The 26,096-nt window shown below is 45.9% G+C and overlaps 1 protein-coding gene across 1 annotated transcript in view; it reads right to left on the bottom strand.

Moving 5' to 3' along the window:
* The window catches only part of LOC128846701 (uncharacterized), a 79,762-nt gene extending 54,363 nt beyond the window's left edge, over window positions 1-25,399 (bottom strand). Inside the window, exons 1-2 of the mRNA XM_054045946.1 lie at window positions 25,395-25,399; window positions 24,338-24,854 (exon numbers count right to left, since the gene is read on the bottom strand). Of these exons, the coding sequence (XP_053901921.1) occupies window positions 24,338-24,854; window positions 25,395-25,399 (522 nt within the window). The remainder of the gene's footprint in view (window positions 1-24,337; window positions 24,855-25,394) is intronic.
* Window positions 25,400-26,096: the final 697 nt, after the last annotated feature.

Raw genomic sequence — 26,096 nt, 5'->3', positions numbered from 1 at the left:
CCTAGTATTTATCCCCCTGGTCACTCATATCCCCCTCTCAGCCTGCCCTTTGCTAGGCTAAACAAGCCAACCTCTTTGAGTCTCCTCATGTCAGATAGGTTTCATGTGCCAGCAATGCCCCTCTGCCATGTACATTGGCCAAACCGGACAGTCTCTACGCAAAAGAATTAATGGACACAAATCTGACATCAGGAATCATAACATTCAAAAACCAGTAGGAGAACACTTTAACCTGTCTGGTCATCCAATGACAGACCGGCGGGTGGCAATTTTGCAACAGAAAAGCTTCAAAAACAGACTCCAATGAGAGACTGCTGAGCTGGAATTGATATGCAAACTAGATACAATCAACTCAGGATTGAATAAGGACTGGGAATGGCTGAGCCATTACAAACATTGAATCTATCTCCCCTTGTAAGTACTCTCACACCTCTTATCAAACTGTCTGTACTGGGCTATCTTGATTATCACTTCAAAAGGTTTTTTCTCTTAATTGGCCTCTCAGAGTTGGTAAGACAACTCCCACCTTTTTATGCTCTCTGTATGTGTATATATATCTCCTCAATATATGTTCCATTCTATGCATCCGAAGAAGTGGGCTGTAGCTCACGAAAGCTTATGCTCAAATCAATTTGTTAATCTCTAAGGTGCCACAAGTACTCCTGTTCTTCATGTCAGATAGGTTCTCCGTTCCCCTGATCATCCTAGTTGCCCTTCTCTGCACCTGTTCCCATTTAAATTCACCTTTCTTGACATGGCGACCAGAATTGTGCACCATATTCCATATCACGTACAGAAATGTTTTCTATCAGGTGCTGTCACCACAACGGATGTCTCTTGGTATCGCTCCTGCCTCCAAGAATTTGGCTTGTGTTAATGCTGAGACTAGAGTGCAGCTCTAGGCTTTGTGGACTGCTGAACTGTTGGACAGAACTCCCACAAAGACAGGGTCCCTTCTTGAAATGTCCCATATTCCAGGGGTCTGGAGCTGAAAATACCCACAAAACTGAGCCCTAGTTTCCAGCACTCCTTTTGCTAGCCCCAGCCAGACTCAGGAAGCTCAGAGGCATAACAAATAAGCAAAGCAATAACAATTAGGGGGAGAAGTGATTGGAACATTTGCAATCCTCAGTGGATTTTATTCAGCGTTTTGAGTGAAGGTTCTCGTGCTGACAGGGCCGGCTCTAACTTTTTTGCCACCCCAGGCAAAAAAGAAGAGCGCCGCCCTGCCATACTGCCCCCCTGCGAGCGCCGCAGAAATCCCCACCCCCCCAGCGCCGTGCCGCCTGAAGCCCCACCCCACTCCAAGCGCCGCGCTGCCCGAAGACCCCACCCCCCCTCCGAGCGCCGCTCTGCACCAGCCCCCACCCCCCCAGCCCCCACCCCCCCGAGCACCACGCCGCCCGAAGCCCCTGCCCCACCTTCGGGCGGCGCGGCACCCGAAGCCCCACCCCCCCGAGCACCATGCCGCCCGAAGCCTCCGCCCCCCTCCGAGCGCCGCCCGAAGCCCCCACACCCCCTCCGAGCACCATGCCGCCCGAAGCCCCGCTCCGCCTCCGAGCGCCTCGCCGCTGAATCAAAAATAAATAAATAAATAAAATTAAAAATCAAGCGCCGCCCTGCCCCAAGGTGCCGCCCCAAGCACATGCTTGGTCGGCTGGTGCCTGGAGCCGGCCCTGCACCGTGCTGAGGCTGGTTTTCATTTCAGTTGCATTAACTTCCCCATTCACAGTGATGAGCACTAAAATTATATAGCAAACACAGGACAATACTCTCTTAGGTGACAGTGATGGGATTGTCGTGGGAGAAACAGAACCCTGAATTGGGATCTTGTCTCACCAGAAACTTCTTGCTTCACCTTTAACAAAGCTGACCCTATTGTCTCAACATGCAGGGGAGCTAAGGAGCACGAGATAATGGCCAGATTTCTCTACATGGTCACTGCACTACTGGTATCCAATACATTGCACCGTAATGCAAGTCGAGATGCTCTGCATCCAAGAGGCTGACATTAACTGAGCCAGTCTGGCACATCTTCCTGGATCATTGACTCTATGGTTCAGGAATGCTCTCATGCATTGCACTGGAAATCCTTTCATCTGTGAACATTTGCAATAACTGACAGTGCTTCTCACAGGAATCTGAGGAATACAAAAGTTATTCCACCCACTCACACACAATGAAAAAGGCAATGCACAAACATGTGTATTTACTGGATAAGAAAGTGACTGGAAAACAGAAGCATTCTTTCATGGACAGAATGAGTCTTCTAACTATTACCACCCACTCCTACAATCAACCGTGCATCAAAAGCAGGGAGTCTTCAATGCAAGGCAAAAATAGCTCCTATTTATCAACACAGGGTTGTCGATAGCTGCACTAGTCATGTATCTTTGGGAGAGGTGCACATGGGGACAAGAGCGCCTTTGCGCTCCATGCAACTGCAGAATGGTAATTGCCAAGGTTTCGCTTAGTATCTTTGCAGCTCTATCCTCAAACCCTAATTAAAGCTTACATTCAGATTCCGGCTGAATTCATAATCTCCTTATGGTTCCATTCCATTGAAACGGGCAGTTAGATAACGCAGTGGAATGGCCAGAGCCTCCGGACTGGCCCTTTTGTGCCCAGTGCTCATTGGAAATAGGTTGGCTGGGAGGTGGCTTTAAACTACCTATATGTCCCCCACAACTCGCAGGCATTAACTGGGTCCTGAGACACAACCAAGAGCAACCTCAGGGCTACTATAATTTGGGTCAGCTGGCAACGGCTGCTGGGATTGACTGGGTGTAGCAGCTCCTGGCCACTCTCACTTTCCCCGCACACATCTCCAACCGAGCAGGAATCTCAGGCAGCTAATTAACCCAGCTTTCAGATAACCCACTGCAAAACTTGGCAGGTTCTCGAATTCAGACCTTCTGGGATGAGGACAGTGGTTGAGAACTTTGCTTCTCTAGCAAAATGGAACTTCCCATTCTAAGGATAAAGCGTGTCTATGTAGGAGACAGAAATTTCTTGGGGGTCAGCCTACGACTAGGGAATGAACTCCTAGAGCAGTGGTTCCCAAACTTGTTCTGCCGCTTGGGCAGAGAAAGCCCCTGGCGGGCCGGGCCAGTTTGTGTACCTGCTACATCCGCAGGTTCGGCTGATTGCGGCTCCCAGTGGCCGCAGTTCGCTGCTCCAGACCAATGGGGGCTGTGGGAAGTGGCGCAGGCCGAGGGACGTACTGGCCGCCGCTTCCAGCAGCTCCCATTGGCTGGAGCAGCAAACAGCAGCCAGTGGGAGCCGCGATTGGCCAAACCTGCAGACGCGGCAGGTAAACAAACCAGCCCGGCCTGCCAGGGGCTTTCCCTGCACAAGCGGCGGAACAAGTTTGGGAACCACTAGTCTAGAGGAACTAAGGACTATCACAGACCTCACCATCTTCCACTCTGACTGCAAGATGCATTTCTTTGAACTTGCCTTCTACCATAAGCATATAGCAATGTGTGTATGTCTGTCTGTGTGTGTTTATACATGTATATTATTTTTAAAAATCCCAAACAAAACATTCCCTATCACACACTGCTCCCCCTTTGAGAGAGGAGGAGAGAACAAACATGTGACAGACGTTAGTCAATGTTTCTTAATGCACTGTGGAAAGCGCTCAGATACTGTACCGACAAGCATGCTATTAGAACCTGTCTAAAACAGAACCAAATCAAATACGGATCTGGTTCCAAAACCAGATTTGATAAATTACCACTATCTCTACAGGGACTCAGTTGAAGCCCTGGATCTAAGCACCCTCAAACAACAGGGGTCTGAAATGCAGATTTGGGTATAAAATTTGAACCATTCTCTGATTCTATAATTTCTACCAATCAATGTTAGAAAAGCCTGTCTGGTATATTAAAAACTTTCTCTTCCTACTATTCACCCTTAATCTAGAAAAATTTGTGACTAAGAGCAGCTATGTCTCTGAAAGAGGCATGCAGATTCCTAGAGATCTTTGGCTTGTCTAAGGCAGTGGTTCTCAGCAGGTGGTCCAGGGCCAAGCAGGGTTGACATTAGACCTGCTGGGGCCCAGGACAGAAAGCCAAAGCCCCACCACCTGGGGCTGAAGCCTGAGTAACTTAGCTTCGCAGGAACCCTGTGGCACAGGGCACAGGCCAATTGCACTGCTTGCTACTCCCTAACACTGGCCCTGGTTTTATATGCAGAAAAACAGTTGTGGTGGCACAGCTGGGCTGTGGAGTTTTTATAGCATGTTGATGGGGGGAGGGGGCTCAGAAAGAAAAAGGTTGAGAACCCCTGGTCTAAGGTGTCAGTCTAGAGGTAATGCACTATATCATGTAGGGTATAATTCATGCATTAGCATGTTGTTTAACATTGCTGGCAGCTACATTTATTAGGATTTATACAAATTCTAAATAAATTCTACACCAATGCTGGAGCAACCTTGAAATATATCACAGATAATGCCTCAATATAACTGAAGTTGCAGCAGTACCAATCAATACAACCCACCACCCGCAAGCTACTTTAAAAGCTCCAGAAGACCCAATAATTTAATTCAGATACACCCTAAATCTGGCTTGTTTGCTTTGTGGGAATCTGAGATGCATCGTCAAGGAGCCTTCCCTTGATCTCTGAAAAAAGCAGCACCTTGTTTGGTTGCGTGTGCATCAGCACTAATGGCTGGCAGTGTGTCTGTTTCCATCCACTTCTGATCCTCTCTGAATGGCAGCAAAGAGATCTCAGGGTCCCAAGGAACAGACCCCATTTCATTTCTCCCAATATGTGATCAGAATTCTCCACCTTTGCAGTCGATTTCTTTTTTGTTGTTGTTGTTCTTCTTATTCTTTGGGAAAAGGCACAATAAATCTCAGGCCCTGGTCTCAAAAGCACGTGTACTTTTAAATCTCACATTTTTATTCTTCTCAAATGTTTCATTGTTCAAAGCGCTTCGGCAGCCAGGCCCATTTCAAGCCATGACCTGCTAACTCCAGTACGCAGCTGGATTTTCTAAGGTTTCTAATTGGTTAATTTAGAGCAGGATGTCTCCCACTCCCCTCCTACAGCTGCCCTGTACCACTCTGGAGTCGGTGGTATGAGCCCGACTGTAGAGAAATGGAGAGTCAAACCCACAGTGTCTGGCACTTGTGTAACTCTGGGGACATACACAGGTTCCAAGTGCTGCAGTTGCTTTGTGGCGGAGAGAAATGGAGCTGAGTGTAAAGGAAGATCCACTTTTCTTTCTCTGGGGAAAAGAAACTTTGCTATTTTTCCTATTTATCCTGAGCCTTGTTTGGCCATGGAGACACCTACCCTGGTTGGAGGAACCAATCATGCTGTGCCCTGGCCATAAGAGGCATCTGCCTTGCACACAATGGTATCAACAACAAGCCATACGGACGTGGTATACAGTCAGGGCTACAAAAGAGCCAGGCCTCCAAATCCCAGGTTGGATGGGCTTTTTGCATTTCCGAACGCCCATAGTGGGCCCTGGGGGGGTGGAATTCACCCTTGTGCAGAGGACACGGCCTACCCACTACTGTTTCCAAATCTTTAAAAGAATGAGGTTGCACAAGCCTGCCAGATTTTGTGGGGAGGCAGGAATGATTTATGGAGGCTGCTGCAGTTCTCCAAAGCCACAGGGAACTTCTTAAAGGTTCTTAAAGACCTTCTTCAAAAGCACCTGCTCCTTCAGCAGCTCCTCCTTTTGTTTTGAGACCCATCATAACCTACCAAAAATGCAGCATGAAGAAGCCCATTGAAAGACAATAACTTTTTACTTTCTTTCACTGAGGGGCGTCTCGGCTGGAGCAGCAGCACCCTCAATGTTTTAGACTTTGTGTGGGGAAGAGGAATGCTAAAGGTGCAGATGATATATGATATCACACCACTCATGGAAGAATATGAATGGTGGTGTATTTCTCACCGTCCATTTTGGATGATATAACAACTTTCTGGAAGTGGTTTAAGTACCACCAGTATCAGAAGCTGACCTTTGAAACTGGTCAGCTTGGTTACCCAAAGCAACTCAAAGGTGGACCAGCATGGCACACCTCTCTGCAGCATTATTCAGCTCTTAGGGGGTTTTCATATTATGCGACGATTTGAGGTGGAACAATGGATCTTTATGGTCCACTCACAATGGTCCCCTGGCAGTTTATACCTTTGGCATTTCCCTTCCTATCAGGCCTCTGTATGCTTCAGCTATTTCTAAAAAGAGATTGGGCAGCGTCATGAAGACTGGATCCAGATTTGCACTTCTCCAGATTTTAATGTTAAAACAAACACTGCTCCTAAGGCACCGTGTCTATATTTGGAGCCATTTATTCCTTGCTGCCTTCATTTTTTCTCTTTTAAAGTCTCATTTGTCTTTAATTAATCTCTTTCTGGGCTCACCCACTGATTAGATGTGGCTTGGGGAGAGCACTGTGTGTATGTGTGTCCAGGGCCGGCTCCAGGCACAGCACAGCAAGCTGGTGCTTGGGGCGGCCCACGGAAGGGAGTGGCATGATCGGGGGTCTTCGGCAGCAAGTCCCTCAGTCCCTCTCGGAGGGAAGGACCAGCCGCCGAATAATGAAGCGGCACGGTAGAGCAGCCGCCGAAGAGCCGCCAATCGCGTCTTCTTTTTTTTTCCTCTTCGACGCTTGGGGCGGCAAAAACGCTGGAGCCAGCCCTCCGTGTGTTTATCCCAAGTCCTTATTGCTCTCCTCAGAAGTCTCTTTGCTTGGGGCTGAGCTTTCATCTTGACTTCTTTTCAGGTGAGAACAAGAATGGAAACAAAAGGTGGTAATCAAGTATGAGTACAAGGGGGAAAGCCGCCAGGGTTCTGCTGTGTGGAATAAGATTATCACTGCACTGAGCAGTAAGAGTCTTGTGTTTACAGTGGTTTGAAAATGGCATGTTACAAATCCTGTGTTCATTTTTTCTCTCTGGTTCTGGAATCCATTCAACCGCCAGTGGGGAGCTGAAGATTAAAAGCAAAATGCCCGTTGGTTGAAGAGTTGACCTGAACCAAGGTCACCAAACAGCTCAGTGTCAGAGCCAGGAACATAATTTAGAGCCCCTGGTTTCCAGGCCAAAGCCCTAACTGCCAGGCCACACTACTTCCCATTCCTTTAACAGTCACGTTTAATTCATAAAATGACACTGATGTTCACTTCATTCAAGAAAAATTGAATATTCAAATCCTTGGTAGCCAAACACCAATGCAAGCCCTGGTCATTAAGACACTGCGATCCTTGTGATAATATCGCAGTTCTTTCTACATAATTCTGGAGTTTTGGCCTCTTCATCTTTCCCCCCTAAGTAACTGCACATTGAATCACATTACTCTCACTCCTACTAAACACACTGACTTTCTAGCCTGGCGTGTAGTTTTATGAAAAGGACGTAGAACACATTTCAATTTAGCATATGAAAGATCTGAAAATTGCACGGACATGACAAAAAGGGTTGGGGAACTGAAATCCTTTGTTTCTTTGTCTCTGACATGTTGTCATTGTGATAGTCAGTGCAATTATTGCCTTTTCTTGCCGTTAATAATGAGTGCCCAGGAGACATTCTTAATTGGATATTTTGCTACTTTTTTTATTTTGAAAGCTTGATTAAAATTGAAAATGTTCCTTCTTAAAGCAAAATACTGCATGTTTTCTAAGCTCTTTGGGGTAGGGACTATGTTTTTGGTTTGTGTTTATACAGCACCTGACACAGTGGAGATGTAGGCACTACCCAATACAAACCACACTAATCTAATAAAGTAACTGAGATATTTTCTCTCTCATGCAGGAGTCAAAATGACCAGAAAGTCTTTATCAGACCCAGGCAAAAAATATAAATAAGCATTCTGCACTGAGGGCCTGCTCCAAAAGCCATTCAAGTCAATGGCACTGATCAGACCCATAATGCAAAAACAACCAAGTGTGACTGGTGGGCTGATTTTCACAAAAGAAGAGCATACAGATGTAAATGATTTCCAGCTGGGGCAAGTTCATCAGGGTTTCCTATCATTGCGGTTTCCATTCACCAGCAGAAAAGGGAAATGTTGCAAAACACATCCCTGCAAAATGAGGATGAACTGATTTAATTTTACATTGGACCTTTCTGTACCTGATGCTGAAGAGAGTCTCACCAAGCCAAAACAAGCTAATTTTTCAGCTGTTCCACCACATAGCAGGCCATCATCATAAGACCAGAACAGTTAGAGGTAGAAAAGACCTATTAGTTCATCCTGTATCTTCTTTCTAGTGCCTCATTGTTCCCTATAGCATATGTTGCGGATTGCTGCATTTTGCATTCTGTGTACACCCAAAACTAACATTAACGTGAGTTACAGTTCTCAGGGTGTATGGAATATAGGGCAAGATTGTAAACTTAGATCTGAAGCTGACAGGTTTCTCAGTGGGTAACTTGATGCAGATTTCCAAATATGAGCATGAAGAGAATTTGCAGGCATCAAGAACTGTCTAATTCTCTACCTCCTACTGTTTCTGCCCTGTTCTACTTCAGCTAAATGTTTCTAACCCTCTGCTCCTGCAGCTAAGCAGAGTAAAGCTGCCCTAAGAGGCGTAGCGAGCGCCCTTCGTACCCTCCGACTGGAGGGGGCCCCGCAAGGAAGGGAGCCCCTAAAAGTGGCAAAAAAATGCCGCATTCCAGTTTCTGCATTGTAAGGGGCCCCACCCGGACATATGTTCGGAGGGGGCCACGTTCTTTGTTGCTGCGGCCCTGGCTGCCCTGATGAAGCTCTCGGTCAGCATGTCTGTTGCAGATTGTGAGGCCCAGAGGGGCGGTGTTACTTTTCAGAGTTTATGGCCATCTCAATTGCATTTGTGTTTTCCTCCTAAAGAGCAATTAAAAGAGCTTTGCTGAAAACGGGATCAATGGGGATTAAAATAAATAGGCTATAAAATATACATTAAAAAACGACCTTGCTTGTGGCAAGCTGCTTTGGCAATAGAAAAGCACAGCTTCCCTGAGCCGCTTCTTCTAACACAAGATCAGAGAGTGAAGTGGGTGCAGCTGTGTTAATTGCCAGTTTCCACTGGAGTCAGTGACAGTGATTAGATCTATTAACCTGTACAGTATCTGTGACCAGGGTTCATTCGTGAGCCCCGGGGCCAGCTGTCAGCACAGGACCAGAAGAGCGGAAGGAGACAAGGTGGCTGTATGACAAATTTGCAGTGTCCTAATCTTGGGGACAGTGTAATTTGGAGCAGCAGTCACCGCACTTCTGTACATCATCCCTATTGGCCCCATATGGGGGTGCTGGTGATCCCAGTTAGCTGTAGCTTACCCTTTCTCCAGGACAGCTGTCTACATCAGGATCCAGGAGGAGGGTGGCTTAGCGCTACATCAACTTTGCACTACTCAGAGAGTCTCCTTCTGCAAGGGAAATCCCCCAGTAGTTGGTTAAACTGGCTTCACAGATGCTTTCCACCACTGATTTGTGGGAGGGAATAAAGGACCTGTATTTTTAGAAGAATAATCATATTTGTATCTCCTTTAGCATCTCCCTTCAAAGCACGTCAATGAATCAGACCTTACAATCTCCCTCAGATGTATCCATTATCCCCTTTTATAACTGGAGAAACTGAGCCACAGAGCAGTCAGTGACTTGCTCCAGGTCATATCAGAAGTATCCGGTGAATCAGAACTAGCTGCCCTTGCTTCCCAGGCTGTGCTTTAACCACTAAGCAATTCTTCCTCTCCCCTTTGCATCACATACATGTGTGTTCCCTGCAAAGGCAGGACAGTGAAGCACTGAGAAGTTAGGCAGTGACATAGTTAAGGCTGCCTGTGGAACCTTAACTCTGCTGTGTGCGTAACAATGCTCTGGTTACATGACCACCTACTGGTTTTCCCACAGAACCCTGCCTCACCTACAGGCTGAATGGAGCTTAGCGGACAGGGCGGCTGTTCCATGTTTCTTTGCCCCTTCATCACTCGTTGTCTGGCCCTCTGCCACACAATCCAAACACACTGTGAATAAGGATTTATTTTTTTCTTCCTTTGTAAACCATCCCCGCAGTGAATGGATGTGTGTCCAATGCCCCTGTGAGGTCAAAAGTATTACCAACCTCATCTGGTGATGAGGATACAGAGTTACAGAAAAATTAGGTGAGTTGCCCAGTGGCTGAATAGGAAGTCGGTGGCACAGGCATAATAAGTGCTGTAGCCACACTATCATCCTTCCTCTTCCACATTCCCCAATCTCATTGACTAGAGGCCATAGAGTTCCTGTAGTGCAGGGGAAAGTAGTGCTCACCTAGTCTGACCTCCTGCACATTCCAGACCACCGAGCCTCGCCCACCCACTTCTGTATGCTGAGCCTCAATTTCCCCATCTGTCATCTTTCCTTTCTCCCACCCTTTGTCTGTCTGCTCTGTTCAGATTGTCGGCTGTTTGAGGCAGAGACCACCTCTTACTATGTCTGTCTGTACAGTGCCTAGCACATGGGGGCCCTGATAGCAGCTGGAGCTTCTAGGCACTGCTTCAACACACACAATTAATAATAATAGAATTATCTATTCCCCCCGCAACATTTCTGCTTGGATCTTCTTCAAAGTGCTCCTAGTTTTCCTCATGTCTGAAGTAGTGTGTGATTTCAAGAGGGAACAGAAGTGTGACAGGTGAAAAAACACCACCAGTGTAAGGAGCAAAGGTTACGTCAATTTGCGGATGCTCATTTGTGTTCCTATGTTATTAATTTTTCTCTCAAGTGTCCTGTCCTTGCCTCCCAGGCAAACGGGCAGTTCAGTTGATTGGGGGCCCATTTATTTAAGCTATTATTGCTTTCATTCCCCTGCGGTGCCCTCGTAGCCATATTCTGGGACCTTGGTTTCCTTGACTAATGTACAGCGGATGCAGAAAGTGTTCTCAGTGTTATTGAGGTTAACAGCCCACTCGTACGAGATGAGACACATTAATAAGGCTCATCCTTTGTATGGTTTGCTTTTGCTGAGCATCAACTGCATGGATTAGGCTTTTCTTTGCTCCCCCAAGTGGTGTGACTGGCTGGACTCAGCTCTGTTGACCTTTTGGTAATTGGCACTTGGAGAGTTATTTCCTGCACTCGGGCCTGATTGTAAAAGGCAGTTTGTTGATTTAAAATGCAAAACATTTTTAATGAGACAGGGTGGGTGAGGTGAAGTGAAATCTCTTATTGGACCAACTTCTCCTGGGGAAGGAGCCCGAGCGTTCTAGCTACGCAGAGCTCTTGTTCGGGTCTGGGAAAGGTACTCAGAGCAACCAAGCATTTTTAATAGCACGGAGGTGAGCCCAGTGGACAAAGCAATACACAAAGAAGACAAAGGAAGGAATTAAGCCTTCTTTCTTTTTTTCCTGGAGGCACTGAGAGAAAGAATCCAGGGAAGGAAAGAGAAAAAGGGCCAGACTTAGTTGAAGGCCAGAAGGGATGGTCCACTCATCTAGTCTGACCTCCTGTTTATCACAGGCCACCAGCATACCTCAGCACCTGCACGCTAACCCCAACAACCAAAACGTTACAGGCCCCAGGAGACTAGATATGTGCCACAGGCAGAGAACAGGAGGGACCGAGGTGCCCCACTGCCCCAGGCTGCTGCAAGGACAAGGAACTGATTAAGTAAGATATACCCAGTTGATCCAGGCAAGCAGCTCGTGCCCCAAACCGCAGAAGAAGGCAAAAAAAAAACTCCAGGTGTCTGCCAGACTGACCTGGGGCTACCCAGTGGACCTATGCAGATTTACAGTAGATGAGGATCTGGCCCAAAATATGTCAAAACAGAAACTTTTTGCAGGAATGTATCAGTTTAGACAAAACTTTTGAAGTCACCTTCAAGTCCCTGCTGTGAATGAGGCAGGTTTTCAGAACAGAGACTTTTAGCTGAGTTTCCTCCATGCCAGGTGAGTGCTCTAACCAGTGGGTTATTGGATATTCTAGGCAGGTGTCTCTCAAGCTCTCCTGTTGGAGGTGTTCCACTTTGTATCAATAATCAAGTATGCGTTGGGCCAGTGAGAGAGAGGAATGGTTCTATAGCCTAGTTAAGGTGCTCACTGGAGACATAGGAGTCCTTGAACCTGGGTCTCCCACTTCCCATGTGAGCGTGCTAACCATTGGTCTATTGACCGTTTGGGGGTGGCTCTCTCTTTCTGGTATTTCGTGAAAACTTTTGAGAGGTTTCTTCCCAGTGTGGAATGGGGAAAAGACTACTGAAAGCTCAACCCTTTTCCCAGGACAGGAAAGCCATTTCCCACCCAGCACCACTCAGGGGACCTGGATTCAAGTCCCCACTCCACTGAAGACTTCCCAAGAGGCCTTGGGCAAGTCACTTAGTCTCTCTGGCCCACAATTCTCTGTCCATAAAATAGAGATCCTCGCACTGGCCTATCTCACAGGGGTGTTGTGAGGATAAATACCATAAAGATTGTGAGGCGCTCAGGCCCAGGTCCTCAAAGGTATTTAGGCACTTACCTCCCTTTGAAATCAATAGGACCCGAAAAATCAAAGGGAGTTAAGTGTCTACATACTTTTGAGGATCTGGGCCTTAGATACTACAGTAATGGGGCCCATAAAAGTACCTAAGAGAGAGGGATAGAAAAGGGGTGTTTATGACGAGGAATTCCTCCTGAAAAGATTCCACACTTCTCTTCTTTACTGAAGATGTTTTTTAATAGTAGATGTTTTTCAACCACACCCGAGCATACTGTGAACCCAATTGCTGAGATGGGCTTCATGAAAGATATTGATAGTACGAGAGATTCCTCAAATCCCTTTTAATAACATCTCTGCATGAAAAGAAATCAAGAGATGGGTCTAGACAGCTGCTTCCAAGGGAGCATGAAAAGTTGCTTCTTCCGCTGTGCAGGCAATGGTGCAATGATATAAATGATGGAATGTTACACTCCAGCCCCCAGAGAAGTGAAGCTTTTTCAGCTGAACTGTGTGAAAAGCACTCCCCTGGGGTCACACAGCACTGGATTTAGTCTGCAGTATTTTCCTGACATATGTTTTTTAGCTACCTAAATGTCTACTTGTTTTCATCAGTGAAAAAAACCAATCAATCAAAACCTGTAGCCACAATCCCAGCAGACTTCATTAGATCCAGAATTCGTCAGAAGAGTATTGTGCCTCATTAGAGCTCATTCCCAAAGGTCGGGGTATTACATGGCCACTGGTGATGGGGGTGGAATTAGACCAGTAAATCTCAGTTAGGACTGGTCAGCCCTTCATCAAGACAACGGATGAGAAAAAGTGTGTTTAGTCAACTTCTCTTGCCTAGAAATATAGGGCAAAATATTATTTATTCATATTTATATTACAGAATCACCTAAAGGACCCAACTGAGATCAAGGTCTCATTGCACTAGGCACTGTACAAATGTAGAGACAATCTCTGTTCAAAAAAACTTAAAATTTGAAGAGAGAAAGGAGACAAAGAGTAGAAGGGGAAACTGAGGCACGGAGAGGTGAAATGATTTACCAAGGTCACACAATGGCCACTCACCCATGCTGCCTTTCCATGCTGTCTCACCACAGTTGACTCATAGGTGAGCATGTGATCTCAGAAGGGGTGACTTGCAGATGGCAGGCATTGCTGTGATTGTTAGCTTTTGATTATCCTAAACCAGGATTTCTCAAACTTCCCCATAGTACAGGAACACAGTACTTGGTATGTGGGAGCAGACTATTGGTCTATCAAGTCCAGTATTCAACCTGTATTGGCAATACATGCAAGCTTCAGACAGAGAGGTGAAAATCCCTATAATGCAGGGGTTGGCAACGTTCGGCACGCGGCTTGCCAGGGTAAGCACCCTGGCGGGCCGGGCCAGTTTTATTTACCTGCTGACGTGGCAGGTTCGGCCGATCGCGGTCCCCACTGGCCGCGGTTCGCTGTCCCGGGCCAATGGGGGCGGCGAGAAGCGGCGCGGGCGAGCGATGTGCTGGCCGCAGCTTCCCGCCGCTCCCCTTGGCCTGGGATGGTGAACCGCAGCCAGTGGGGGCCACGATCGGCCGAACCTGCCGCGTCAGCAGGTAAATAAAACTGGCCCGGCCCGCCAGGGTGCTTACCCTGGCGAGCCGCATGCCGAACCCTGCTATAATGCATCTGGCCAATTATAAATAGAGATATCCTATCTCCTAGAACGGACCTTGAAAGGTCATCAAGTCTAGCCCCCTACCTTCACTAGCAGGACCAAGTACTGATTTTGCCCCCCATCCCTAAGTAGCCCCTTCAAAGATTGAACTCACAACCCTGGGTTTAACAGGCCAATGCTCAAACCACTGAGCTATCCCTCCTCCTGTACAAGAAGCCATCCTATTTGAGCCCTACCTTTGTCAGCTGATGCCCTGGCTGATGGATATGGACTCAATAGAGAAGATAGTTTTGTCAAATGAGTCTCATGGAAGTTAGGGCATAATTTTTTTAATGCATTCTTTAGTTCCAATCTGTAGAGCCCTGCAAATCTGAGGCTATATAGGCAAGATGCAGATGTGGTTATCCGCGGACCATGTCTTCAGATCGTGGATGAATGCAGATCCACATTTTGTATCTAGAACCCTGAAAATCTGCAGATCTCCACTTTATATCCGCAGATATCTGTGGACCATGTTTGCAGATCGTGGATCAGTTGCAGATACAAATTTTGTACCCGTGCAAGGCTCTACCAATCTGTAACAAGATGATGTCTTGACTTCAAATTCATCCCCATACATCTTTGATGCTAGCACTGTTCACTTCACCAGTGCACATCTCTTACACAGGGCCTAGTTCTGATCTTTCAGCAGTTTAAGTCAGGAGTAATCTACTGAGATCAGTGGAGTTACACCATTGTGAAACCAGTCTACTGGATATCAGAATCAGGCCACAGATTCCACTTGCACTTTCAGCACCAGAGACAGAGGCTAATAGTAGCATATAAGAGCCTGCTCATTTGTGGGGCCTCAACCCAGTCTCCCGTTGTTAATACACTGCACATGCACTAGCACTGCTCACAGCTGAAAGTTTCTAGCACTTGTGTGTGCAAGTGACAGAATTTTCATGCACAAAATCGATTTATCCAAACGTATTGGTGCACATAAACAATCTATCACTTGCATGAACAAGTGATAGTGCACGAAAACGCACACACAAGTATGTGCATTTGTAAAGCTGTATGCACAAGAGTAATGGCTCAAGTTTGAAAAAGGATGGATGTTTAGAAAAATGTGCAGTGTGCCCCAAATTGCACATGCAAAAATGTCCATACTGTCTAGGCATGCTCAAAATTACATGCATGATTACATGTGCCAATTCTAAGCATGTCACTTAGGACAGTTTGCAGTAATCAAAAAGACCATGTTTGGATATTTTCAGCCACCTCCAACCCTTATAAGTGTGTTTCAAAGGACAATTATACTTAAGTTAAATAGGATTAAAAATTAGATCTTTTTGCCTTATTCAGGTAGGGTCGATAGAATTTACATTTTGTTATTGGTAACACAGCTTGCTTTATATTGTCTCAGCAGCATGCTAAGCAAGCCTGTCTGACCATCAATTAATGAAAAAGGCATCTTAACTACCCATAATTATACCCCTCTTGTGCATGTGTTCAGTCTGCAAGGGATGATAGAGGGAAGGTTGAAACAACTGGCTTCAGTGATTTCAGCTAGTGCCAAACCATGGCTAAGCAAACGCTTTGCTTCCTATTTACACTGTGGTTTAGCAGAATTTAGAAATGGAAGTGATGCAAACAACTTCAGCGAGCTGTGCACAGTGCCAGCGATTCAGCATGCCCCCTCAAGACTCAGCCCTAAAGTCACCAGTTCCCATCTGTGCCTTGACCATCAGACTAACTTGGCATGCCTCATGAGGGATAGTCTAGACAGTATTTGGTCTTGCCATGAGGGCAGGGGACTGGACTCGATGACCTCTCAAGGTCCCTTCCAGTCCTAGAATCTTTGAATCTATGAATGAGTGAACACCTGTCTTCCACCATTAGGTCTCCATGTCTCATGTCTTCCACATCTGCACATCTATCTGACTGGTAGTGATGTGTGATCTTGGTGATCACTAAAATTAGACCAACAAGAAGTTCAAGACCAGATTTTGCAACATATTAGATGCTCAGTTGCACCTGACGGCATTGTTTTGGCAGAGGTCAGCTCAAGCCCTTCTCCTAGTAGTATTTAACTATGGATCTAGTCTTAGCTTTCTTATTCACTTATTTTTTCCTTCTTTCATTTCTTTTCACTTGTTCTTTTCCACTAAGGAAGGACTACATGTCCAACTTGGGTACAATGGGTGCATACTCCCTCTGTGCCTGCAAAAACCTTCAACGGTGTGTGCAAATCAGGTAAATGAACGTGCAGACAGAGAGTTAGCCACACAGTTGCCTGATTTGCACATGCAAAAGCTATTTTACAAGTGCAAATAGAAGGAACTATCACAACCAATCTAGTTCCACCTCTTGAGATTTGTCCAATTAATGCTCCCTGGACTTTACGTTTCAATCACTGCTTTTACTGAGGAACAAGGTTGACCACCAGATTGCTTTTCCCCAAGCTTTCATGGTAAATATTTTGGGAACTATAAAAAGTCCATTTTCCTACCCTACAGAAAGAGGCAAGTTGAATCACCAATTTATTTTCACATTCTGCCTTGTTTCAGAGCATGAAGAAGAACAGCTAGAAAGTGACTGACTCATAAATCTTCTCCGAATGAAGCCAGTGTATAGATGAGCCAACTGTGTTCATTTACAATTATTCCTGTCAGTCATATTTAAAGCAGATCAGATGGGGAAGACAGCGCAGGAGCCTCGCTAGCATGATCGGGGTGCTTGGTTTATTAATTGCAGTAAACTGCTTGGAAAACCAGCAAGTGTTAAACCTGGCTGCAGGGCATCTTGGCAAACGGATGGAGAGTTGAAAAAAAAAGACGTAAGCAGAGGCTAAGTGAGTAGGCCTTCTCCAGCTGAGCTGACCGTAGCATCTAGTGCATTGCATGGAGCTAGGCCATGGATGACAAACAAGTGTTCCTACGAGCAGTGAGAGTAAACGTTCTCTGACTTGGGTATTAACATTGGAAAACCATCCATGTGGTTTGGAGCAAAGGAAGGGAATTAGATGGGCTGGGCCGCTATGTTAATGGTCTAGAATTCCACAAGAAATAACAGACCAGATCTTCAGCTGGCGTGCATTTGCAGCGCTCCATTGATGTCAACGAAGCCGCGTGAGTTTAGTGTAGCTGGTGATCTAACCCAATCTTTTTAGCTCTTTTTCCCTCAGCACCACCAAGTTATTTCTCCTATAACCAACTTTCATACATGGAAACAGGTTGTTTATATTTGCATAAATTCATCCTTGTCTTACCTGCAGGAGTTAAATCATCCACCTAGCAACATGCTAATATCTGCTGAGTCCTTCCACTCTCTCTCTGTAGCAGCAAAGGAGAGCGCATACACTCCACAGGTGTTTGGGAGTTCAAAGGCTATACATACACCCCAAGAGGATTGAAATGCCATTTACGTATCACTCCATCTACTCAAGCACGCTGTCCCATCAATAGCAAACCTAAATGCCAAACACCCTTTCAGGAAACACCCCTTCATATGTTTGTCCCCTTGTGCAAGCTCCTATATTCTTTCCTGGACAAACTTTTCTAATATGTCTATATCCCTCCCATTCCACAGATGTTTCTATCTTGTTGATTGGACTGCTAGCTCTTTGGGGCTGGGGCTGTTTCTCACTGTGTGTATGTGCAGCTCCTAGCACAACGGGGCCTCTAGGCCGGGCTGTTATAAAAATAATCAATAATTTCCTTACATCATACTTATGTTCATTACTGTCACCACAGCGTAGCACATAAGTGACAAATGTCTCCCAGCACGGGACATTGATTGATCAGCTCTCCAAGATCTGTGACCACAAACCAAACGAAAGGGCCACAGGATAGAGTCTCCAAAGCACTGTGGGTTCTGTCCTGTAGTCTATCACATACTGAGAGAGCGCTTCCATGCCTGCCAATCCCCTGCTGTATTTAGCTATACAGCCCCCACTCTCCCTTTTCAATCACATCTAGCATCTTAATGAAAACCCACTTCTACCTTCTTCTGTGCACTGCCTGGAACAAAGGCAGGATTTGCTCATTCTCTGTTTTGGAAGGCTGGATTTCTAGGCCGTTTGATAGTAAATGTGTTTGGAAGGCAGCTCTCACCAATCCATTAGGTGTGAATCAGCATTTATTTTCTTCCTCTCAAGAACAGCTAAATTAATCTCTCCATCAGGGTAGCATATGTATATTCATATAACTGTTCACTGAAAGCTTTCTTATTTAGCTCCCTCCCTCTGTGCATTTGAAACACATTATTGATGGAGAAGGTACAGCTGGCATGGCTCAGACTTTGCACTGCAGAAGATGTGTACAGTTATGATGGAGGGAAGAGGGATCTGTCCCTTAGTCACTAGGACCCATATCCTCAAAGCTATTTAGGCATCTAACTCCCTTTCATTCCAAAGGGAGCTAGATGTCTAAATACTTTTGCAGATCTGGGTCTACGATGAGCTACCCAAGCAACTGAAGAAAAACATTCACAGTCAGTGGCAGCAAGCCCCAAAACTAGGGATGGAATAATTGCCAAATTGAGAACCCACTCAACCAGACACTAAGATTTAGAACTCAGGGCAAAATATTTGAGGTTCAAGTTCTGTTTAACTTTCACAAATCTCGAGCCCTGGGCCGCTGCATGGTATTTTATTTTAGTTCCCAAGTATCTTAGCAGCGGGTCAAGAACTTTCTTCCAACAAGGTTCTTTATTCTTTGCCCAGCACGGTTTTTTATATAGTAGGAAAAATATGTTTGTATGTCAACTTGCCCTCAAAAATTATGGTTTAAATCAGGGATCGGCAACCTTTGGCACGCGGCCCATCAGGGAAATCCGCTGGCGGTCCGGGACGGTTTGTTTACCTGCAGCGTCTGCAGGTTCGGCCGATCGCAGCTCCCACTGCCCGTGGTTCGCCGTTCCAAGCCAATGGGGGCTGCGGGAAGTGGCACAGGCCGAGCAGGTAAACAAACCGTCCCGGTCCACCAGCGGATTTCCTTGACAGGCCGCATGCCAAAGGTTGCCAAGCACTGGTTTATATCAAGGGATAAAGCTGTTTGGCAGAGCCTAAAACAAAAAGCAAACTTCACAGAACTTAAAACCTAGAGATCTCCCAAAACCCCAAGTGACAAGCCAAGTGTTCCAATCCCAGCTACCAATAAATAAGCATGGATGAAACAAGGTGATGAGAAGGACCTAGACTCTGAATCTTTCCCTGATAAATTCAGATCAGTAACAAGGGTACGCACCAAGAAGAGCATAGGGAAGCTATAAATTATTGCTTTGGGTGGGGATGAGGAATGAATTTATTCCTGTCCACAGTTGTAATCAGTTTCAAAGAGACTCGCCATGCGTCTGACGAAGTGGGTATTCACCCACAAAAGCTTATGCTCCAATACATCTGTTAGGCCTGGTCCCCACTAAGTCCCCACTTCGGACTAAGGTACGCAAATTCAGCTACGTTAATAACGTAGCTGAATTCGAAGTACCTTAGTCCGAACTTACCGCGGTCCAGACGCGGCAGGAAGTCTCCCCCAGTCGATGCCGCGTACTCCTCTCGGCGAGCTGGAGTACCGGCGCCGACTGTGAGCACTTCCGGGATCGATCCGGGATCGATTTATCGCGTCTTAACCAGACGCGATAAATCGATCCCAGAACATCGATTGCGTGCCGCCGGACCCTCCGGTAAGTGAAGACAAGGCCTTAGTCTTAAAGATGCCACAGGAGACTCTGTTGCTTTTTACAGATCTAGACTAACACGGCTACCCCTCTGATAAAGAGAATCAGTAATTTTAACCCTCTCTCTGTTTTTATTAATATTATTATTGCCATTATTTTCTTGATTTCTCCTTAGCATTTTGAAATGTTTGGCAAAACTTGTTTTGGAGAATGTGAATTTCTTTTTTTCTCCTCCAAAGGACTGGAGCAAAATTCCTTATTGTGAAAAAATGGTTGGTAGAAGAAGATGCCTTTAAATACGGAATTTCAACTGGGCATCTTGTTAAAGCACGGCAGCTAGGAACTCCTTGTTCTCCATTCTTGTAGTTTAAAGGATAGTCATGTTTTACAGGAGAACAACAAGATGTGGAATATTTCATAGGTGGCTTCGATTCCCTCCTGATTTGCTATGCTTTAGTAGCCATGCACTAGGGGTCTTGGGAAGTAAAGATAAGAAAAGTGGTGGGATGAAGATCAGGGTAGTTGTAGCCGGATCAGTCCCAGGATATTAGCAAGACAAGATGAATGCTAGAGGCAGAGTGAGGATCACACCCTCTTCTTCCAAGCTGCTTCTCCAACAGGTCTTTGGCTGCTGCAATACAAGCTACTCCTCAGGTTCCAATCTGCTAGCATAGAATCATGGAATATCAGGGTTGCAAGGGACCTCTGGAGGTATCTAGTCCAACCCCCTGCTCAAAGCAGGACCAACCCCCAACTAAATCATCCAATTAGTAGTTATGCTACAACGACTAAGAACAAGGCCAGGCAAACTGTCTTGGATTCATTTCTAGAGCTGGTTAGGAAATGATTCCACCAACTCTTCCCCACTCACTCTCATGCACACCCCAGGGAAAACTTGAGACAAAAATATTTTTTTACCAACCATTTGGATAGCAAAGTGAAAATTAAATCCATCAGCTATGAGTAAAAGAGCAGACAAGGGAGAGAAGAAGCCTGATGAGAGTTATGCAAGAAGTTATGGGTAGAAAGGGGCAGGAAATGGCTGAGATTTGTGGTTTTGAAAAATGTTCCCAACCTGAATCATAATGAAAAGTCAAAATTTCAAAAATCTTCACAAACTGAAAATCCAAAACCACAAAAAAAAAAATCATTTTGGGTCAATCAAAAATGTTTCAGTTTGATCGTGGCAAAATGTTTGATTTCAATTTAGACCCTTTTAAAACCTTTTTTGGTACGAATTAGCTAAAATTTCAAAAGGAAATGTCATGTTGAACCGGAAAATGAAAAATGTTGTTTAAAAATGTCAAAGCAGATAATTTTGACCATTTCAAAACTTTTGTTTTACCAATTTTTGTTTTGAACCGGAAGATTCTTCAAAATCAATCCTTTCTTTGCCCCACCCCACTCCGCCAAATGTTTGTTGGAAAATTGTCCACCCCTCTTTGAATTGGGAATCTCCAAGAAGCAAATTAGAATCCACCTCTGAACAAGTCATTATATCATTTTATGTTAGTGTGGTGTCTTTACTGTACATGTATTTTCATTGTTACATTTGAAATATTCATATTTATGGGTCTGATGCAGAGAACGCTGGGTGAATTTCTCTGGCCTGTGTTTTGCAGGAGGTCAGACTAGAGGATCATAATGGTCCCTGCTGGGCTTAAAATCTGTGAATCTGAGAAAAAAGAATATGTATCTGTACACTTCATGTACAGTACACTTAGTGGCAGCTTATAGTTGGATAGGGGAGTGTGTGGGTGGCCTGGTGGCGTTCAGCTAATCCTGGTACAGAGACCATGCAGCTTGGTGGGTAAAGAGAAGACATCGGTCTTTACATCTGCTAACCCAGCTCCTTTATTAAGCACTAAGTAAAACTGGAATAACAATAAACCACGTTGTAATTAGTTTGGATAGTCTAGGGTGGCATTTCCCTACGCTCAATAAGTACAATCGCTTCACCACCTAGGAGAGTCCCAATACCAGCATAACGATGCTGCTACAAGTCTAGCACTGAGGTGCATTGGATAGGGTGACCAGATGTCCCGATTTTATAGGGACAGTCCCGATTTTGGGGTCTTTTTCTTATATAGGCTCCTATTACCCCCCACCCCCATCCTGATTTTTCACACTTGCTGTCTGGTCCCCCTAGCATTGCTGTGCTATATAAGGGAGTGTCCCAGATCAGAAGGGAGCTGTATTGCCCAGGCTGACTTTGGAAGTTGGCATGATACTTGTCTGCCACAAACTGGGTATTCCCACGTAGTATTTTGTTTCCGGCTCATTAGAGTCGGGCCTGAGCCAGAGCCCATGGAAGTCAGTGGGAGTTTTTCTACTGACTTTGGTGAGCTTCGGAACAAGCCCATAAAGAAGGAAAATGAAACTGAAGAAATTCCAAACTTGGGCTTTATAATATCTAATAAAATGCTGTTCTGCCTGTGTGTAGTGAAGGGAATGATCAAGCTCCCTGTTTATTGCTGCTTATTAAGTCATTACAAACAATTAAAGCAGCTGAGATAAGGAGCGCTGAGCTATCATTTGCAGTTCCCCAATCTGCCTCTCTCCCCCCCCCGGCGTAAATTTCACAAAGCACAGTCCTCCCACTGCGCCCGTGAAATAGGATCGGAAGATGCCCCTGATTCGTGCAGAGAAAGGGAGAGCAGTTGGACATTTTCCTCTGAATTCTTTCCAAGTAGCATAGTCTGGATTTAAAATTCTCCGTTACCAGATGGCCTTTTGAGGAACGTATTTTGGCAAACGGCCCATTTGCCTGCCTATTGGCACATGTGAAAGGAAGCTGGTGCACGTAAATAGGGTAACCACATAGGGGCTGATCCAAATCCAGTTTAAGTCATTCGCAGCTTTTCCATTGTTTACACTGGGTTTTGGATCAGTCCCATTCTGGAGAAGGAGAGCTAGAAATAGAAGCCCGTTCTCCCAAGTCCCAGTCCATGTCGCTAGCCCCTGGACTATTCTATTACTGGACTCACTGACCTGCCTCAGGGTATGTCTACACTGCAATAAAAAACCTGGGCGCCGAATCTCAGCGCCTGGGTCAGCTGACTTGGGCTCCTGCGACAGGGCTACTAATAGCAGTGTAGGCATTTCTGTTCTGAATGGACCTTGGCTCTGAAACCTGGTAAGGGGGGTGGGTCTCAGAGCCCGAGAGGAAACGTCCACCCTGCTATTTTTCGCTCTGCAGCCGGACCCAGGCTGTGAGGCTTTGTGCCGTGAGTTTTCACTGCAGTATAGACATACCCATAGTGCGCCCAAAGGGGCGGCGGTGCAGACAACAAACAGGTCCATTGCCGACTGACAAGAGGGGAGTAACAGGACAAGTGTAAACCAAGATCCAGCAGCGATGTGTCTTATGCAAAGCAGCGACAGCCAAGACAGGGCAATGCACATATCAATCATTGCGACGTCTGCCTCACTCACGCGATGAAACAGAATGATCAACAGTGTTCAAAAGACCAGCCAGTCTCCTAAGAATTGGCTGTGAAATTGAAACATAAATAACATCCTCATAATCACAATCAGCTGTAACAGAACCAATTTACAAAAAGGAAAAGTCAAGTACAACGGGTGAGATGCCAGCTGGTATATATTGCCACGACTCCATTAGAGGCAATGGAGCCAGGCCAGTTTGCACTAGCTGAAGATCTGGCTGGTTCATACTTGGTTTTGTACATTGTCCCTATTTCGTGTATATTCCAAATATGTTTTTGTTTTCAGTAGCAGTGTGGCAGTCAAACAGAAGGTCTGCTCATCTCCCATCTCCTGCTCCCTTTCAATCCTCTACTTGTTTATAATTATTGGGCCAAACTCTGCTCTTGTTTCTACCCTTATAATTACATATGCAACTTCTATCAATTCCTGTACAAAAACAAATTTTATTACCACTAATGTTAAAATTATATAATATACAGGCTGAGAAAAGAGTGTTTGTACATCTGGGTATAGTGCTTAGATTATCCACAAATACAAGGTTTGTTTTTAAAGTCATAAGATACATATAGAGGGTCCTGTGGCACCTTTAAGACTAACAGATGTATTGGAGCATAAGCTTTCGTGGGTGAATACTCACTTTGTCAGACGTGTGCGTCACATGCGTCTGACGAAGTGGGTATTCACCCACGAAAGCTTATGCTTCAATACATCTGTTAGTCTTAAAGGTGCCACAGGACTCTCTGTTGCTTTTTACAGATCCAGACTAACACGGCTACCCCTCGGATATAAGATACATATAGTGCATAATCAGCAATAACCCAAATTTAGGTGAATGAATTTAAGAATACAGTTTAGATATTTAGCATTTGAGTACATTACTCATGAAAAATGTTATACAGAGAGTTGGTGGAGGAAAGCAAAATATATCAACGTGTGAAGATTGTCCCTCAGTAATTGAGAATTTAGGATAGGTTGTCCATTTAGAAAAAACAGTCCATCAGGAAAGTATTTGTTACTTTCCCAACAGTGCTTCTCATCGGCACTCCAGCTCATCCCTCTTGGTATTACTGAAGTCTGGTGATGTGTTCTATGTAGATGTCCCTCAACCACCTGATGGTGTCCGACACCATGAGTTGCCGCATCAGCTGAGCATAGCGTTGACCAACTCCACATTCTCTCAGCATTTGCTCATTACCGGGGTCCCATGCATCCAGGGCTCCAACAATCAGCGCGTGGATTTGGACCTCATAACCCTTAGTTCTCAGGGTGTCAGCCAGAGAGGCGTATTTCTCCAGCTTTCGAGATCGGGCATCGTGGAAAGCTGGGGTCCTGCTTTCAAAGGGCACTGGGATGTCCACCATGATGATCTTCTTCCAGTCCTCGTTGGTGATGACGACGTCCAGTCGCAGTTGGCTGTCGTTTCCGGGGATGGTGGAGTTCACGGCGACCTTCCCTATGGGTGGTCGGATGGCTCTGACCAGGCGATCGTGGATGGAGTTGTGTCGCAGCTGCCAAGCTCTCGAATGGGGCTTGCAGCCACACAGGACGTGGGGTAGTGTCTCGTGGGCATAGCCACACTTTCTGCATCGCTTGTCCTGACTCCAATGGTGGACGGCTCCGTTCAGCAGGATGCAGTTGACCTGGGCCCGGTGGATGAACCTCCAGTCGGGAAATCGGGTGAAGCTGCCCCCAGGGAGGAAGTGGAACTACTATCTTCCCAACCTCCAAATGTCCCCACATCTGCCATGCAGATTAAAACTGAGAGCACAGAGAGCCACGCCAGCCTCTGCTTATGAATTCTGACATTAAGACAGAAAACAATGTTTTTTCTTCTTCATGGCCTCTGAATATGAAAAACGAAGGATAATCATTGAGAAAATGCCATTCTCTTGACTGCTACCTGAAACTTTGCCTGCAGCAGTGCGGGCATTAGTGTCACCTGAAATCAGCTAGCAAGTCCATGTTGCTTTTCTCACTTTCTTCCCCCACTGGGTTGGTACTGTGTTGCCTGAAGGGTGCTGTGCAGCTTGAAAGATTTGCAATGCTAGAAAACTGTTTGCAGAGGGAGGTGGAGGGAAAAGCAACAGGACACATTTTGAGGCGTTTTCTGAAGTATTATTTTGTTTCTGTGCATCATGTGGGTTAGTTCAGCCAATCCTCCCGAGTTACCGTGTCATTCATAAAAATGAAAATGCTCAGCTTTTCATCCATTCTCTTACTCACCGCATTATGTCCATCCCCTGTTCCTCTAACTAGACGAGTTACCGGCTAGGTGGGCCTGCTAATATTCTGTATCTATTGTGTCTGTGTTATTCTTACTCGAAGCAGGTCAATTGCTTGGACACGAAAATCCTTCTCTCCATGAAGAGCCCAAGAGAACGTGGAAGCTCTACTTAAGTAATTGTGTCCTCACTGGTGCTTCACTCCCCTGTGTGTGTCACTAGGCCTTCTGGAGGCACACCCCCTGGTTCTTAGTCCTGCAGTAAGATGGACTGTTCTATGACTGCGGGGAATTGTGGGAGAGTTTGTCTGTCCTACTGGGCACACAGGAGGAATTGCAGGAAGATACTGGAGAACTACCAGCACTTGAGAGATTTGGCCTGAAACTCACTATGAGATAGAGCCAGCTGGAATACTTTCAATGAAATTCAGAATGGTTTTCGGGGCTGGGGGAGAGAGAGATGTGGGAGTAGGGTGACCAGACGTCCCGATTTTATCGGGACCGTCCCGATATTTCCTTGTTTGTCCCGCGTCCCGACCGACATGCGGTCGGGACAACCGGACAAACAAGGAAATGCCCCGGAGCCTAGAGCCCGGAAGTGCTCGCACCCCCCCCCGCCCCGACTCCGCCCTCTCCTCCCCCGATTGGCTCCCTCCCCGAATCCCCGCCTCTTCCCCGGGCTCACCATTCCCCCTCCCTCCGCA

Source organism: Malaclemys terrapin, chromosome 12 (genome assembly GCF_027887155.1).
Source record: "Malaclemys terrapin pileata isolate rMalTer1 chromosome 12, rMalTer1.hap1, whole genome shotgun sequence".
Taxonomy (NCBI): Eukaryota; Metazoa; Chordata; order Testudines; family Emydidae; genus Malaclemys; species Malaclemys terrapin.
Note: the sequence above shows the minus strand (reverse complement) of the source record. Positions and strands in the feature narration are given on the sequence as shown.